The sequence below is a fragment of the Vicia villosa genome, unplaced genomic scaffold, assembly GCF_029867415.1.
Source record: "Vicia villosa cultivar HV-30 ecotype Madison, WI unplaced genomic scaffold, Vvil1.0 ctg.000605F_1_1, whole genome shotgun sequence".
Lineage (NCBI taxonomy): Eukaryota > Viridiplantae > Streptophyta > Magnoliopsida > Fabales > Fabaceae > Vicia > Vicia villosa.
The window spans coordinates 259,582-275,895 of NW_026705277.1; the positions used below are offsets into that span (position 1 = coordinate 259,582).

Below are 16,314 nucleotides of genomic sequence, written 5' to 3' on the forward strand. Positions count from 1 at the left end.
AAGACAGGTGAAAGTCAGAACAACATACAGTGTTCCCTCAAAATCTTTTGGTTAAAAGCAGAATTGTAGTGGAGTAAAAGGAATCAACACATATGTGAATCATTTAGGAGATGTTGTTTTCTCTATTTTCTTTGCTTATCATCTTCTGCTGGGCATATTTATCCATTATTTGTCATCTAAGTTGATAGAGAATCCGACCCTTCCATTAATACGGGTTAGCCTAGCTCCTTCTAAGATGATGATCTTCTCTTAATAGCTTCTACAATGTAGTTTTTTTTCTAGGGAAACCTGTTCAAAAGGGGGGTGATTGTTGATTCAGATTGGATTGTCGAACCCTTGTGTGATGATATGGTTGAGTCAGTCTTCCATCTCTTTGTCACTTGTGAGTTAGCATTGTTAGTAGATACATGATCTTTCATTGGTCAGGTTGGCAGATGAGTATTCCCGGTGACCATAGACTTTTGTTTGAGTATTTCTTTTCTCTAGGTGGTAGGGCTAAGTTTAGGGGTGATTTTGTTATGATTTGGCAAACTGTTGTCTATTCTATTTGGAGGGTTCATAACGATGATATCTTTAATGATGTTTCAACCGTAGAAGAAGTGGAAGAGAAGAATATTTTTTGGCCTATAAATGGTTTTTAGGTAGAGCATAGGTAGAGCATAGGTGGACCCATGCACTTTCTTTGGTTTGCTTAAGAATTCTATCATCTAACTAAACTAACAGCAGATTGAGAGTTTGTCTTGATTATGAGGTTGTTTGTGGCTTGTGGTTTTTTGGTTCTCTTTGGTTGCTCTCTGGTCTGTTGAATGAGGTATTGGTAGTATAAAATTTAGCCTGAATCCTGTCGGTGGTGTTTCTAGACGCTCACATGTTTTATCTATGTGTTCCTTTCGAGTTTTTAATTGTTACGTAGTTTTTCTGATTTTCTCTTTTAACTCGTGTGCTTGTATCTTTGTCGAGGTGGTATGTTTAGTATTTCTTGTGTTACCTATAATTTGATTGTTATGTGTCCGCTCTAAGAGTTGCAGACGATTCAATGTAGAACAATGTTAAAGAATAGTGCTAAATTTAATCCATAAAAATTGTTAAAATACATAAATGACTGTATTTTTTTTATACACAACATTGCTCATGTTTACAAAGAAAACTGTGAATATGATCGAAGCTTTTAAAAAAACTTGCATCTATAATCTATATGTCATATACCTGAAGTCGTGCATAAAAAATAAAAAATAAAGGGAAAATTTAAGCTGATCACAATTGGTATAGGAAAAAAAATTCCAACCCAGCAAAAAGAACATGAATATCAATTACTTTATTTTCATGTTAACTACATTCTTCATTCAGTTACAATCACAGAAGAGACAAATAATAAGATAAAATACAATACTGAATCTAGAGCAACTTTCTGGGTCACTAATGACAGTGTAATTACTGTTAATCAAATGAGTTGAAGTTATTTAATCAATGAAAACAGCACCAACAAACACAATCTCCAGGCGATATTATTTCTGAAAACTTGCATCTTTTACAAACTCTGAAAGCGCCACTTCATGAATATTGAAGTTAACATTCCTTTACTAATGTGTTCTCATTTGAAGTTGAATATTGCCGGAATTTGGCACGCACTCAATAAGCACTACATGAACAACATGACGATTAAGAAGGGAGAGGGAACAATACAGCTTATGTACATTTTGTGATCTATTATCATTACACAGCAGGTATGCTGATGGATCCCATGTCAAGTACTCTTGGCAGTATCTGCATAATGAAGCAGCCTGTTCAAATTTGGGGTACAAAACATTCAATATTCAGAAATTACATTCAAGATCAGCCTCAAGCCATACCTCACCCAGGCGTGCATTGATTTTCAAGGGCACAATACCATCAGCACGCGTGAGACCTACGTTGACAATTGCAGTTGCTGCTCCTGCTTCATGAGCTGCCCTGTGAGAATAAAATTTAGAAATGGGCGATGCTATATACCGTCAGTCATTTCATCGCAGACTAACTAAATATTTCATGGCTTGAAGCTCAAGAATACATTCTTTCAAAATTCCAAAGCAGTCTCCTCCATTCCAAACACTAACAAAAAGGCCTACATAATCTTGAAAATACCTGACAAGTCGAAAAGCAGACATGGTCATCACAGACGAACCTAGTACAAGAAAAGCATCACAACTTCTAGATGCTTCCATTGCCATATCGGCTCTGTCCTTTGGAACATTATCACCAAAGAAAACAACCTTCACAATTATTGGCAATGAAAACATGTTAAGCAATTCACATTTAATTTACCTAATTAAGAATCCACAAGATACAATGGTTATAATATTGAAGAACAATAATTTGTTACAAAATAAACAGGGTCAAAGTACCCGCTAAACACAAATAGCCGGCAAATATTTCAACTGAAAGAGACAAGATGACCTACATCAGGTTTGAGAACACCATTGCACTTCTGGCAGGTTGGGATGATAAAATCCTCCTCCCAAAACTTTTCGTCAATCTCAATATCACCATCAGGTCTTTGTTTCATTCCAAAGCTTTTGTCTGACCCAGGGTTTCCATGGTCCAAACTATCAATTGCTTCTGCCCACTGGTTTAGAATCCAATGTTCCAAAAATTAGACTCATCAGTAAAGGCAAACTTGGAAGAAGTTTATGCATTCCTATAGTTTGAAAACAAAAACTCCAACTAACACATTGATGATTTGATAAACTGAAGTATTGGTAACGAATGTAGCAATTTATTTTCCCTTCAAATTGATACTCAAGATGCAAGTCATATTTCCTAATTTCAGTTGAAAAACCATATAATATCTGACCAATTCCTAAGATAATATTTTCCCGCTTGTACTTTATTAGATTCTGTTGTTTACTTAACAGGCAACACAAAACTATAAGAGAAACTATTAAAACAAATCTCGAGATTAACGAATTGGATAGAAACATGATTTTGGATAGAACATTATGGCAGAATTTGATCCATGTAGCCGACCCCACTTAATGAGGATAAGGCTTGATTGTTGTTGCTGTTCACTTAACAGATTTGTTTCCTTCTGTTAGAAAAATGCAGTTTTGTTTCTTATATAAGGATCAATTCCGCCTTCATATTTCCTGCTGCAGAATCTGATTTTAACAGAGAAACAAAACAGACATTCCTCCCTGTTCTTATTTCTTTACATATTTCTTGAGAAAACTCTAGAGATTGTTTCAATATATGCCCTGCAAATTATATAAATTCTTGCAAGATAAAGATGGGACACTCCCTCGAACTTTAGAGTTAAAAAATACACAAAAATAGAAGGTATTTAAAAGGTTTTTTGAGTTAAGAAAGTAGTTTTTGTGTTGGACCTACAAGTAAAGGGTAGAAATGCCTTTTAAGCACGAGAGTTTAATAGCCAGTATTATTAATCAAACCATATAGAGTCTTTCACCTCTTTTATTTAATATATATGTAGATGCCCAACAATTAAATTTCAATGCACAATTAACCTGTAAGTATAAATCATTTAATGGGACCACTGTTCTCCCCAAGTTATGCACCAGATAGACTACACCCAACAGTTTTCATTTTCACATTCTAAGACTTCTGTTTCAGCAGATTTAAAACCTTTTATAAGTAAATCCATCAACAAATAGTTTTTACAACAACTATCACTCATCCATGTTTTAAATATTTCAACATGATAACATATTAGATCTTTTCAATATCATAATTATGTTTCTCAAACTCATTTCTTAAGCATTTGGTCATTGACAACACAAATTCCCAATAAAAATAACCCAAATTACTGACCTTTGAATTGAGGTCCTTCAATTGGTCCTGAAATAAGTTCCGGCAAAGGGAATATCCACAATCTAAACAAATTACAGTATATACAGTCCCATGTAATTCTAATGGGTTGCTGCCAGCTCTATGATGCAGCCTGAAAATAAGATATAACTATAAGAATATTCAAGGATAGGCTTGTATTAACATGTAAAATCTGAAGCATTCTAAGTAGGTTTAGTTGATAAAGATTAATAACTAGATACCTATCAACATTTTGGGTAATCATAAAATCAATTCGGCCAGCTTTCTCGAATGTTGCCAAAGCACGATGAGCAGCAGATGGCTGTGATGCAGTAAATTTTCTCCACCCAGCATAGCTCCTAGCCCAATATCTCCTCCTGGCTCGGCTTGAACGAAGAAACTCCTTTAAATAATGTCAAAAGAAAGGAGAACTCAATCTCAGATACTAAGGAGAAACTGAAAACATAAGTTTGAGATTATGTAATCAATCCTAAAATTCCTTAGTTTTCTTGACTATGTTTGGCATGAATCTGTAGTTGAGTTTGTCCCCCATCCCCCTACTTCACGTCATTGCCATAAATCTTCAATTTCAGTATAAACATGGTAATGCAAATTCTATATCACATTCATTGATGGTGAGAATATTGTTTCCCTATATGTTTTCTTGCTTACTTTCCTTACACCAAGATACAAATATCCTGTTCAATTAACTCAAACAGAAACTTTAATTCTCTTTTAGATAACCAAATAGTCCGGCCTTTTCTCACTGGGCCATGATATTTCAGGTGCTAAAGAAATTCCAAGCTATTACAAAAACCAATTGTAGCAGAATATCTATATGCATAAGATCTATGTTTTCCTATCCTTAACTATCAGCTTTTTTGTTGGTGATAGTTTTCTATTGTATTTGGGCATCATCACAAAACAGTAAAAGAAGCAAGTCTGGTTGATTTGCCTTTAGCTCACCTGGTGGGTTATTGGTCTGAAACCAGAACTATAAGCACCATTAGGGCTGAAATAAATAATAAATTACTATCAGTGAAATGGAAGAACAACGAAAAAACAGACTAAAAATCTAGCATGCTAGCATAAAGGGTAATAAACTTTAGTCATTCATTCCACATTCTCAAGTTGTGAAACTCCATAAGGATGAAGCATATGTTAGAGATTAAAAAAAAATCACACATTCTTCACTTATAGCTTAAGCTTTTGGGATAGTAATTGGTTCATGACAGCATTTATAATCTTCATAAACTATAAGAACGACACACCACCAGTAGATGGATTGTGGACCCACCACCAATAGCTGCATCTAGTATGCGTATGGTTTCAAATAATTACATCGTTAGCCACTATATCATCTTTCTGCCTCCTTTGTCACACTACCGATGCAGCCCATTTCTATTAATGTAGAAGTTGAAATCCAAATAAACAGAGATCACTTTTCTCTGAAGTCTTAAGATTGTCAGAAAACAAAAATACCAATGTTGAAAGTATCAGAAGTCCTACAAAGCGAAGCAAAGTGTGAAACAACTGCGCAAATTCTATGGGCACTGTACGTATCACAATTTTGTAGTGAAGTGAAAGTAAGTTCTTAATCCCTTGCAAAGAATGATAGAGTAAATAAAAAAAATGAAGTATACTATTAACTAACTATAAGTCTAAGAACAATATAGATGACAGCCTGGACCAAAAGAATGCCAGTGCACCATTCATTCCACTTTTGTTGCCACCAATTTATGAACGAATGCCATATCAACAAAATTTATAGGGTGCTACAGATATGTTAATGGTGAAAATTTTACGAGGTCTGCAAATATAATATAATAACAACTGAGCCTTATCGCACTAAATGGGGTCGTGTACAGGAATCAACTTTTGCTATAATGCTCTATCAAGTACCATGCTTCTACCAAATCATTAATCTCGAAATCTTTCTTAATAACTTCTCTTATAGTCTTTCTAGATCCTCATCTTCCTCTATTTGTTTGCTTTGTCTCCATCAGGTCTACTCTGCTTACCATAGAATCTACAAGTCTTCTCTCTATATGTTCAAACCACCTAAGTCTATTTTCCACCATCTTCTCTATTATAGGCGCTACCCCAACACTATCTCTAATACTTTCAACATCATAGAAAAGGTATTGCAAGTAGCAATTATAAACATTACTACAAAGTGTTGCCAGATAAACATTCAGGTTAATATGAGACCAGAAAGTAAGAGGCAGAACCTTCTATAGTCAGGGATACCGCACTCTGTACTGATTCCAGCTCCAGTCAATACCATGAGCTTGTTACTATACATAAAAACTGAAATTAAGTTAGCTATCTGTTTCATTCTGAAAATGTATACTGCAAAAATATATTTGTAACTGGAAATATGATATGAAAGTGAAATAGAAAATGAACCTTTTTTGAAAAAATTGATACAAAAGTTCAACATCTTTGGTACTAGGAGGATCTGCATCAGGAACTACCTTCCTATCCCTTAAGACATTATTAGACTGGTCTTTTTCATCATCTACAATTGGGAAGGTTCCAGGTGCGGATATTCGACACGATGTTTGAACAAACCTTACACAACCCTTGAATGATAAGAATCTCCCTCCTGTTGTTGATAAGTTCCAATTTTGAGTTCGTAGCAGTTTCCTGGCGAATACAAGGGACTGCAATGTGCAGAAATTGTAGCATAGTATGAGAATTATTATTATGAACGAAAAAGTAATATAGTAGTAGCAGAGAAAGAGAGAGGGGAAGGGAAGTTACGGTGAGCGAGGAAGAAGGTGACATTGGAAGTAATAACATAATTTCAATTCAAAGGATTGCGTCGGCGAGGGAGAGTCATTGGAAAAATCGTCGCGTCTTTGGTTTGGTTTGGTTTTGTTTATTATTGTTGCACAGACAGACTCCTCCACGCCTCCACGTTACATACTTCTCTTCCGCCTATTACTACAGATTTTTCACGGAGAAAATATTAAGGCAACAAACAATGCCCACAAAATATTTTTATCTAATATATTATATTTTTTTGATTACTTTTAGATGAGGAAAGTATCTTTTGGTTAGTCATATTCAAACTAGTAGTAGGTAATGGTATGACCATACTTTTATCTATCCATTAATTAAAGATCAATTGCATTAACTCCTTAAATTATTTTTTATTATAGATTATTTACCCAAAAAATAACATTTAAATAATCAAATAATGTTTATATCTTTCGTCTCATAAGAAGTGTCTTATTTGAGCAATGCGGGATTCTTAAGAAAATGATTAGATGTGTTAGTTTTAATGATAAAACCAAAAATTTAACGCTACATTGCGTAAAGACCAAAAGCACAAGAACGCAAATGTCGGAACGTGATGATACAATTTATATGACTCTAATATTGATTAAATTCAAAAGGGAGTCATCATCAACAGTGCAAATTTTAATAAAAAACGCGTAATAAATGGGGGTAAGGGGGTGTTTTCGAAGATACATTTCTGAATATATTCTGAAAAATTTCAGAAATGCATCTCCGAATTACTCCCTCCGTTTTTTTATTATAAGTCGTTTTGGCAAAATATTTTGTATTTTAATATAAGTCGCTTTACAATTCCAATGAATAATTAATGATATTTTTCCTATTATATCCTTAAATATTTATTATTCTCTCTCATTTCAATTATATAAATTTATCTTCCACATATCATTAATGAAGGATAATTTTATAAAAACTTTCATAATTTCTCATTTTCATACAATAATTATTATTTTTCTTAATCTGTGTGAAAAGTCTAAAACGACTTATAATAAAAAACGGAGGGAGTAATTTTTAACAAAAACATAAGGATTTGAAAATATATCTAAAAAATTTAAGAACAATAACACATCATAAGGGGAAAAAGAAATTTACATATTAAATGCAATTAAAAAGTTTCTACAACCAAAGAGAGATTTGAAAGCTAACATGCTAGATTTGTTTAATGTCAAAAGACAAAGAAACTAATTGGCCAAATTTTTGCAACTAAAAAGCAAGTGTTTTACATATTAGGAATACTCGAATTAATCGATTATTTAGGCTATCTATATCTATATCTAAATTCAGTTATTAAAAACTGATTAATTATTAATATAGTTTTAATTAAATTCATATTTTAGATTATGTTATTAATGTGATTTTAATCAAATTTATAGTTTGAACATCCATATTCAAAATAAAAATCAAATTAATCTATTATAACAAATTTTAAAAAAAAAATATATTTTTTAATTTTCTGAAAAAAACATTTTAAATATTTTGGATTATGTTTTTTCTTTTTGAAATTAAAAAACAATATGTTTTTCTGAAAATAATTATTTTTCTTACAAAAAAGTTTAAATAAAATATTTTTTGAAAATAATTCCTGGAAATAAAATTTTCTTTCCGGAAAATATAATTTTTTTCAAAAATAAAATATATGATATCTTTTTTAATAAGAATATATTTTTCTGTAAATAAAAAAAAATATTTTTTTCAAAAAATAATAAAATCTTGAAAAGAAATTATTATTTTTTAAATTTTAAATCAAAACTAGTTATGGACATAATCGGTTAATAAATATTTTATAACCATTTTAAGAAAATGGAATCTAGTTATGAAAATTGGCTTTAATAACTAACTATAACACATGAATTATATATGATTATGGATTCGTTATGAAAATTAACTGTCCATGAGCATCCCTATATATTAGAGCTTGAAGTTGTGAGAATGACTGTTGGTGGATTTGAATTTCATATAATATAATGGAAAAATTGGTTAATGAATATTTGGTCAACTTAGACCAATTAGACAAGAAGGTTCACCTCCATTAAAAAGAGTTTTTAGCTTTTAGCTTTTAGCTTTTCAGCTCGTATTTATAAAAAAGCTCTGTTTGGTAACTCTATTTTAGCTTTTAGCTTGTAGCTTTTTTACTAGCTTTTAGCTTTTTTTTCAAAAGCTATTTGAAGTAGCTTTTGAGCTTGTAGCTTTTAGCTTGTGAGTTTTTCTTCCATTAATACCCTTATTATTTTAACTAAAATATATTATTACCCTCATTAATTAAAATGCCATTAATGTCATTTTGTATCTATCAGCTAATGAAACAGCTAATTTACCAAACAGTAACATTAGCTTATCAAATATCAGCTACTAGCTATCAGCTACCAGCTACCAGCTAAAAGCTACCAGCTATCAGCTAAAAGCTACCAGCTATCAGCTAGTTTTACCAAACAGACATGTCCCATTAAGTATTTGAATGGTCAAGTGTCTCTATTATGGGTATCCTAGTTGGGACCTTTTCAATATATATCTAGAGGTTAATGAAACACACAACAATTTTCTTATTTTCAAAATAATAGGGTGGATTCTAACTATGTTTGCAATATAACAAGTTAGATCCACGAAACAAATGAGGGTCCAAAGAGTTGGGGAGAAAGCCATAAAAATCATTAGAGAACACATTAAATAAGGGAGAGATTTTATGCAACATATGTATAAGATAGAGCAGTAACCTCAAATTTACCTTCGATAAAGTGATTGAGGCTGTGAATAATCTAGAAGGCCCAAAGGAGTTAGACAAGGAGGATAATTTCAACTTTAGCATTGATATTGATGATAATTAGAACTATGAAAAATGTTGACAGAGCATTGGGGATTAATTATGTGTAGGTGCATGAAAACTAACTCCGATATAGAAAATCAAATATTGGTCGAGATATAAAGGCTTGTAAATCTTAGAGTCAATGTGGTATTAGTGTTTCCTGTTGAATTTCATACAGATTGTGCGAAAACAATTTGATGATCATGACTTGGAAAATTTGAGTGAAGAATTGAAATTCATGAATGAGAATTTGATCAGTGTTTAATATGTCAATATGTCAATACGTCTAGAAAAAATGATAGAAGAATCAAGGGATCACTAACATTCTCTCCACACCGGGATCATTCAAAAAGGAGTCAGACAATGGACATACTATAAACTTGATTCCTAGATCCATGTTCAAGAAAATTAACAAGACTTTAGATTTAGTGACCACCAAAATGGTTACCAAAGACTTTAAATCAAGGCTTCTTGGATCAATGGGGGTGACTATACATAATCTCAAAGTGGGGTCAGTTGAAGAAAAGTTATGTTTGTGATGATACCAACCAAATCCACTTACAATTCACTAATAGGACAAGATTGGAGTGGTCATGGAAATTTCGAGGACGATGCACCAAAAGTTGTTCAGATGGGATGAACGAGGACATGCAGAAATTATCAAGGTTCATCCTACATGCACTAAACTTCAAGATTATTCATCATGCGTCAACCTAACACATGTGGTAGATTGAGTAGTTGATAAAGAGGTGTTTACTATTACCTTTATGAACAAATTGAACTAACTCTACACGGTGAGGTCGTAGAAAAATGAACTTCTTTGAATGGATTATAAATGTGCAAGTTGAAGATTTTTAGCCCAAAGTAAGGCTAACAAACTGGATCGTGTCACTGATAATTTGATTACTGATAATATCATTGATGATGATTCATAGAGATTAGAGAAAGGGTCAAAAGAAAGGAACAAGTTATAGGTTAAGTACCTCTTAGAAGAAATTAATCTAGAAACTTTGGAAAACAAGAGGTATATATACTTGTTAGTTCATTTATGTCAAGGGAAATCAAAGAAAAATTGGTTGAATTAATAAAATAATACATAGTCTGTTTCATTTAGGATTGTGATGAGATGTCTAGTCCCAACATGATGTTCCTTTATAACATGTTCTACCTTATAACCAACATTCCATAAATATCAATCGACAAATAATAATTTTCGGAGCATGTATCAATTTCCTACACATACAGATTACTGAGACTAACTTAGTGAGATAACTGATCATAGCATGTCACTAGGAGCTCTTACCGTGAATAAATGATCTAATACTTAATTTCTAAGGACAACTCCTAACCAAAAATGCACTAAACTTTCAAGAACTACTAGGAAAAAAACACATTTCATATCAATACATTGCATCGTTAAAGATGAAATCAATGTGAAAAAAAGTTTACTAGTGGAAAAACACATTTCACATTTTTAAAATTTTGAACAAATCTTTTAACATTTCCCATTGGTGGTTTTACTTAGCCGATAGAAAAAAATTAAATAAAAAATTCGAACAACTCACTTTTCCTTTCCATTTCACACTCTCGTACTATTGTTTCTAACAACCCTAAAACTTATTCCTTTCGTTTTGTTATCCTCCTCATTAATGATTTTCCTTCTTTTCCTATTGTTTTTCCTTCTTAATTGCACTTCTCAATTTTGTTTCCCTTTATGTTTGATTTTTTCCAGAACCATCGTCTGATCTGATTTTTTTATTTTGTGTCTGTTGTCGTTTTCTTTGACAAATTCATGCTCTTCAAAGTTCAAGCCGTGCTTGATTCCATGAGAAAGAGTGTTAGAATGAACAGTCTTTAACAATACAAACAATCTCAAGACAACAACATGGGTTGATTTGAAGAAAGAGAACTGATATGCATACACCAAATAATGACACCTTAGCATTTTACACCGTAGCTCCAAGCACTATATTGTAAATGACACAGATTCCAATGCATGTGATAGTAATAAAATAAGGGAAAACAATTGATTGTACCGTATGTAGATACATGGATGGGATGTATTACCCGATGTGAAAACAATTTTTCACATCGATCAATTTTTCACACAGAAGTTAAGTATTAAAATATTGATTATTAACGGGACATGAAGTTACTGATCAAAATATTGTTTTATTAATTATACCTTCAATTATTATTTTTTCACGGGTAATCAGACATTTTTTTATTAAAAATATATATATCTAAAACAAATGCGTGTCTCGTACCAGAACCCGTGCGAACGTACGGGTTTGTTACTAGTTAATTGAAAAGATGAGAAATTTAAGTCAAAAATTAGATAGAAATATCATTATTCTTGGATGTGTACACATTATTTCAACTTATTCAAAAAAAAAATTGTTTCTTACCTAATCATTATAACTTTTTAAATTGGATTTTCCTTGGATGCCGGTGATATCTTAGGTAAATGACACAATGTTGAGGCCGACCACTATGGCGTAGCAGCTCGCGTCTCAATTTGAGATCGCGACCTCTATTTGAATTAGAACGGGTGGGAGCGAAGCACTTTTCGGTTTAGAGTGAGTTACACTCTGCTATTTGTTTTGACTGGAAAAACATATATTTATCCTTACAAAATTTGGGTTGGAGGAGTATTTTTGTAATTTCACTCCATTTGTCCTAGGTTAGAAAACAACTCACGTTTTTCTCACTTCTCACCGTCTTCTCACTTTCTCACACGACTCTCACGTCCTCACTTCTCATTGTCTTCTCATTTCTCATCGTCTTTTCACTATGCATTTCACACATCCTCACGTATTTCTCACTTCTCTTTGTCTTCTCACTTCTTCACTTCTCACATTTCACAGTCTTCTTTATTTACTCTTCTTCATTTAATAATAATAATATTATTTTTCTTCTTCTTTCTTCACTTTTCTCACTCAATTGTTTTTTAGAGTAATAATAATTTATTTATTTTTTTACTCTCTATAAACTTTTTTCATAACTCTATTCTTCAGTATTTTAAATGAATAATAATTTTTTTCTTTTTTAAAATATAATAATTTATATATTTGTTAGATTAGTCATATAATTAGTCTAAAAAATAGTCAAATAAAGGTTTTCTCGCTATCCTATTTTTGAGTTGGCTGCCCTTAGTCGATAAGTTTGCCTCAAATAAAAGCGGTATTACTTTATCCACCTTTGGGGTGCTAGTCCACCACAATAAAAACTAAAGTATTATAAATATCTTTCATAAATTTTTTTAGATTTTAGAGATAAATCTCCAGACATATTTAAATTACATTGATCCAATGCTTTGTGAGAATCCAAAAATGCACTTCCGTACACTTATAATGGTTCCTTATCATTATTTGGTTCCTCATCATTAATTTCATAGTATAACTAAAATTATTATATGAAATAGACACAAAAACAAAAATTTAGTATTATCAAAAGAACCCTTCGAAAATAAATTTAAGCCATACTGAAAATTATCTCAGACATTTTAAATAAATTGCAAAAAAAAAAATAATGAAAAGATATATAAAACTATATTATAAATGCTTTTGAGTGAAACTAATTTCAATACACTTTATATGTATCTAGATACTTCCTAGAAAAGACATTAAAAAAATCCACCTAAAAATGGTCAAATTTAAAGATCAAAGAAATGTTTGAATATATTAAGAAGTGGATCAATAATAGACTCACAAGTAGGTTTTTGCTGCATTTTTAATTTTTAGAATTGCACTTCAGAATGATTCAATTTCTAGAAGTGCCCTTCAGAATGATTTTTTCACAAAATAAGAGTGATTTTTTCACAAAATAAGAGTGATTCACTTCTGAAGTGCTAATTTATATATGTGAAGTAGTGAAGTAGTAACAAACTGGGTTAACTCAGCGATGGGTCCTAAACTAGAAGAACTATATCCACACTTTAATTCACTTGATGATTACAATTTTGTGATTGATGTACCAAATTTTATTTTTAATAAAACATAACCTTGCGTGATCAAACTTCATCGCCAACCTTTTTCAAAAATCTTGCAAAAAAAATTCTTACATTCTAAATCAAGATTTTCATTCAAAAATTTCAATTTCATCACTTCAAAAGGGGACCCAAGCTTAAGATTGCTGCATATGTAAAGGTCAAAATTGCTGCAGATGTAAAGACTTTCTGGAATCTCCAACTATATGCGAAAATGAAAATAGTAAGATCTTTCGAAAATACTAAAATGTTTCATCTATGTAATGTCTGGTTATATATGTAATGTCTGATTATATATGTTATCAATTTTAATTTTAGCTTCAATATGCATTTGTGTTTCATCGTCCAGAAATCTAACTTCGTATGCCTTATGGAGATGTCAAAATGTATTTGGGTGCGTCCAGAAGACGTATCTCCGCAATTTAGAACTATTTTGAGTTTATCACACGAGCATGTAGTAACAACTCACAGGGTGCCTCTAGAAATTTCCAAAAGACAAATCATATCAAAAAGAATCTAAAACAACATGGCCCAACAATTAGAACAACTATGTAGTCTCGTCTCAAATAAGAGAATTTCTTTGTAGACCCCCCTATGGGGAGGACCTCCAGCGAAAAACCAAAAATACCCCTACTTCGGAAATGCATTTCCGAAGTAACTTTTTTTAAAATTTTTCCCTGAATTCGGAAATGCACTTCCGAAAACATCAAATGGGGTGTTTTCGGAGATGCATTTTCGAAAACACCCATTTTTGGGGTTTCAGAAGTATACTTCCGAAAAATGCATAAAAGCGAATAAGAAACCTTCATAATCTGAACCTGTTTCATAAACAAAAACCTTCATACATCCTCCTTCATACACCATCTTTCAAAATCACCTTCAGTATCACAACTCCTTTCATAGTTTCATATCATCCTCACTGCCAAAACAAATTCAATGCATTTTCGAATCCAAAACAACAATAACACAACAAAAACTCAACACCTTCAAACCAACCTGCAGTTTTAAAGCACAACGACATTAATGTGAGGTCAACATCCATCATCATCGCTCCAACAACGCTTCAGTGATTCGACCTCTCAACTCAGCTTCAATTTGCAACAAAACGCAAAATGCAGCAACTTTTTTTTTTCGTAACGACGTCAGCATGCACTGTATAAAGTTTAACATTCATCAGCATAGTCTGTGACACAACCATCTTCAGCGCAACAAACCAACCAACTCGCCATTCCAGCAGCAAGCATTAGCATCAACACGAAACTAATTAATTAGCATGCATTTTTCGGAAGTATACTTTCGAAACCCCTAAAAATGGGTGTTTTCGGAAATGCATCTTCGAAAACATCCCCCATTTGATGTAGGGGGTCTATAAAGAAAATCTCCTCAAATAATCCAATAATGTAGGCTCAAAAGATATGCTATCTTTCCAATGTAAAATGTTTATAGCTAACCCAACAATAGAAATTTCAGAATTCTCCTAAAATTATCATAAATATGATTATGTTGAGCAAAAAAATTGGTGTGTTCATATAATCCTTACCAAGACCGCTAAGATCATTGCTTAACCATCATCGTAACTAACTAGAGTGAGAATCAACAAGAAGTGCAACACCAATTCCTGAACCATCATTGGAGTGTTCAACAATAATACTTCCTATTACATCTTCACCAACTAACTCGTTTAATGTATTTTCTAAGCACTTGCTGTATTTAGTGTAAGGCTCACCATCCATGGCTATCACATTCTTCTGACCATTAGTAGTGGTGGTATCCTTTCCCAACTTCTTCAGAATTCCTAAGATGATAGCAACAACAAGACGAGCATGAGTAGCAACAATATTGCACAGCTCAACAATCACTTTTCTCATTTGCAAGGAAGTATCAGAGATCTAATATTCAAAAAGGGAGAACAAATTTAAGTCGATGAGAGTTCTCCATGGCAACTTCTAAAAATTTTAAAGTAAGGGATTTCATATGTGAGAACTGTGAAGTTAGGACTCATGTGAAAAACATTTATCAAAACAACATTAGATATTCATGTACCTCCAAAATGCTCTTCAGTTTGGTTTTGACCACATTGAGATCAGTAGATGAGTTGTGATGAATGGCAGACATGTCAGGTGTTCTACACATCAAATCACAAATCAATCAATGAGGCGTATGTTGAGATTTTAATACCTTGTGTCGAAGTAGCATGCTGTTAGACAGAATAGGGGTGTGTTGAAATAGGTTAATTTGTGTCGAGTTGTATTAGATGTCAAAGTGTCGAAGCTAGTTGCTTCACACAAAATTTTGACTTGGATCGAAATAGGTATTTTGGGCTTTTTAGTTTTGGGCTTTTGTAACCTAAAACTATAAATAGAGGGAGTAACTCCTATTCTAAAAACTCTTGTAAGTGAATAAGAATTTTCCAACATCTGGTATCTAGAGCACTGGCTGAGCGATTCATGGGAAGAAAATTACGATGGCAATGAATTATCCGAATGGGCATTTTCTGGTGAGTCTCCCAATTCTGAAGGGTCAGAATTATGAGAATTTGTGCAAACAGATGAAGGTGATTTTCTGTTATCAAGATCTTTATGATCTTGTGAAATAAGGAGTAACACCGCTTGCAGAAAACACAACGGATGAAGAAAAGACTGAACACAAAGAATTGAAGAAGAAGAAATATAAAGCAATTTTTATAATTCATCAATATGTTGATCTAGATAATTTTGAAAAGCTGAGTGATGTTGAATCATTGAAAGAAACCTGAGAAATTCTGAAAAAGTCTTTTGGAGACGCAGAAAAGAAGAAAGAGGTGAGGTTACAAACTCACAAAAGAACATATGAATTGCTTCAGATGGAAGAAAGTGAAAGCATAATAAATTTCTTCACTAGGGTTACGAAACTGGTGAATCAAATCAAGGTATATGGAGAA

At 32.4% G+C, this 16,314-nt stretch overlaps 1 protein-coding gene across 3 annotated transcripts; it reads right to left on the reverse strand.

Annotated features, from left to right (window-relative positions):
- Nucleotides 1-1,259: 1,259 nt before the first annotated feature.
- Nucleotides 1,260-6,788, reverse strand: LOC131629769 (NAD-dependent protein deacylase SRT2-like). Of its 3 annotated transcripts, none has more exons than XM_058900551.1 (10): nt 6,568-6,788; nt 6,211-6,467; nt 6,033-6,098; nt 4,768-4,813; nt 4,044-4,204; nt 3,805-3,934; nt 2,438-2,602; nt 2,122-2,249; nt 1,851-1,950; nt 1,265-1,764 (listed from the first exon to the last, which is right to left on the reverse strand). In XM_058900551.1, exons 1-10 carry the CDS (start codon nt 6,604-6,606, stop codon nt 1,714-1,716), a joined length of 1,143 nt encoding a protein of 380 aa, XP_058756534.1. In that variant the 5' UTR covers nt 6,607-6,788; the 3' UTR covers nt 1,265-1,713. The 3 variants fall into 3 exon arrangements, 2 of the variants coding, with proteins under 2 accessions (XP_058756535.1, XP_058756534.1); XR_009292109.1 differs by having other exon boundaries at nt 1,720-1,764; nt 1,851-1,945; nt 6,568-6,787; XM_058900552.1 differs by lacking the exon at nt 6,568-6,788 and having other exon boundaries at nt 1,260-1,764; nt 6,033-6,111; nt 6,211-6,347.
- Between the last annotated feature and the right edge of the window lie 9,526 nt (nt 6,789-16,314).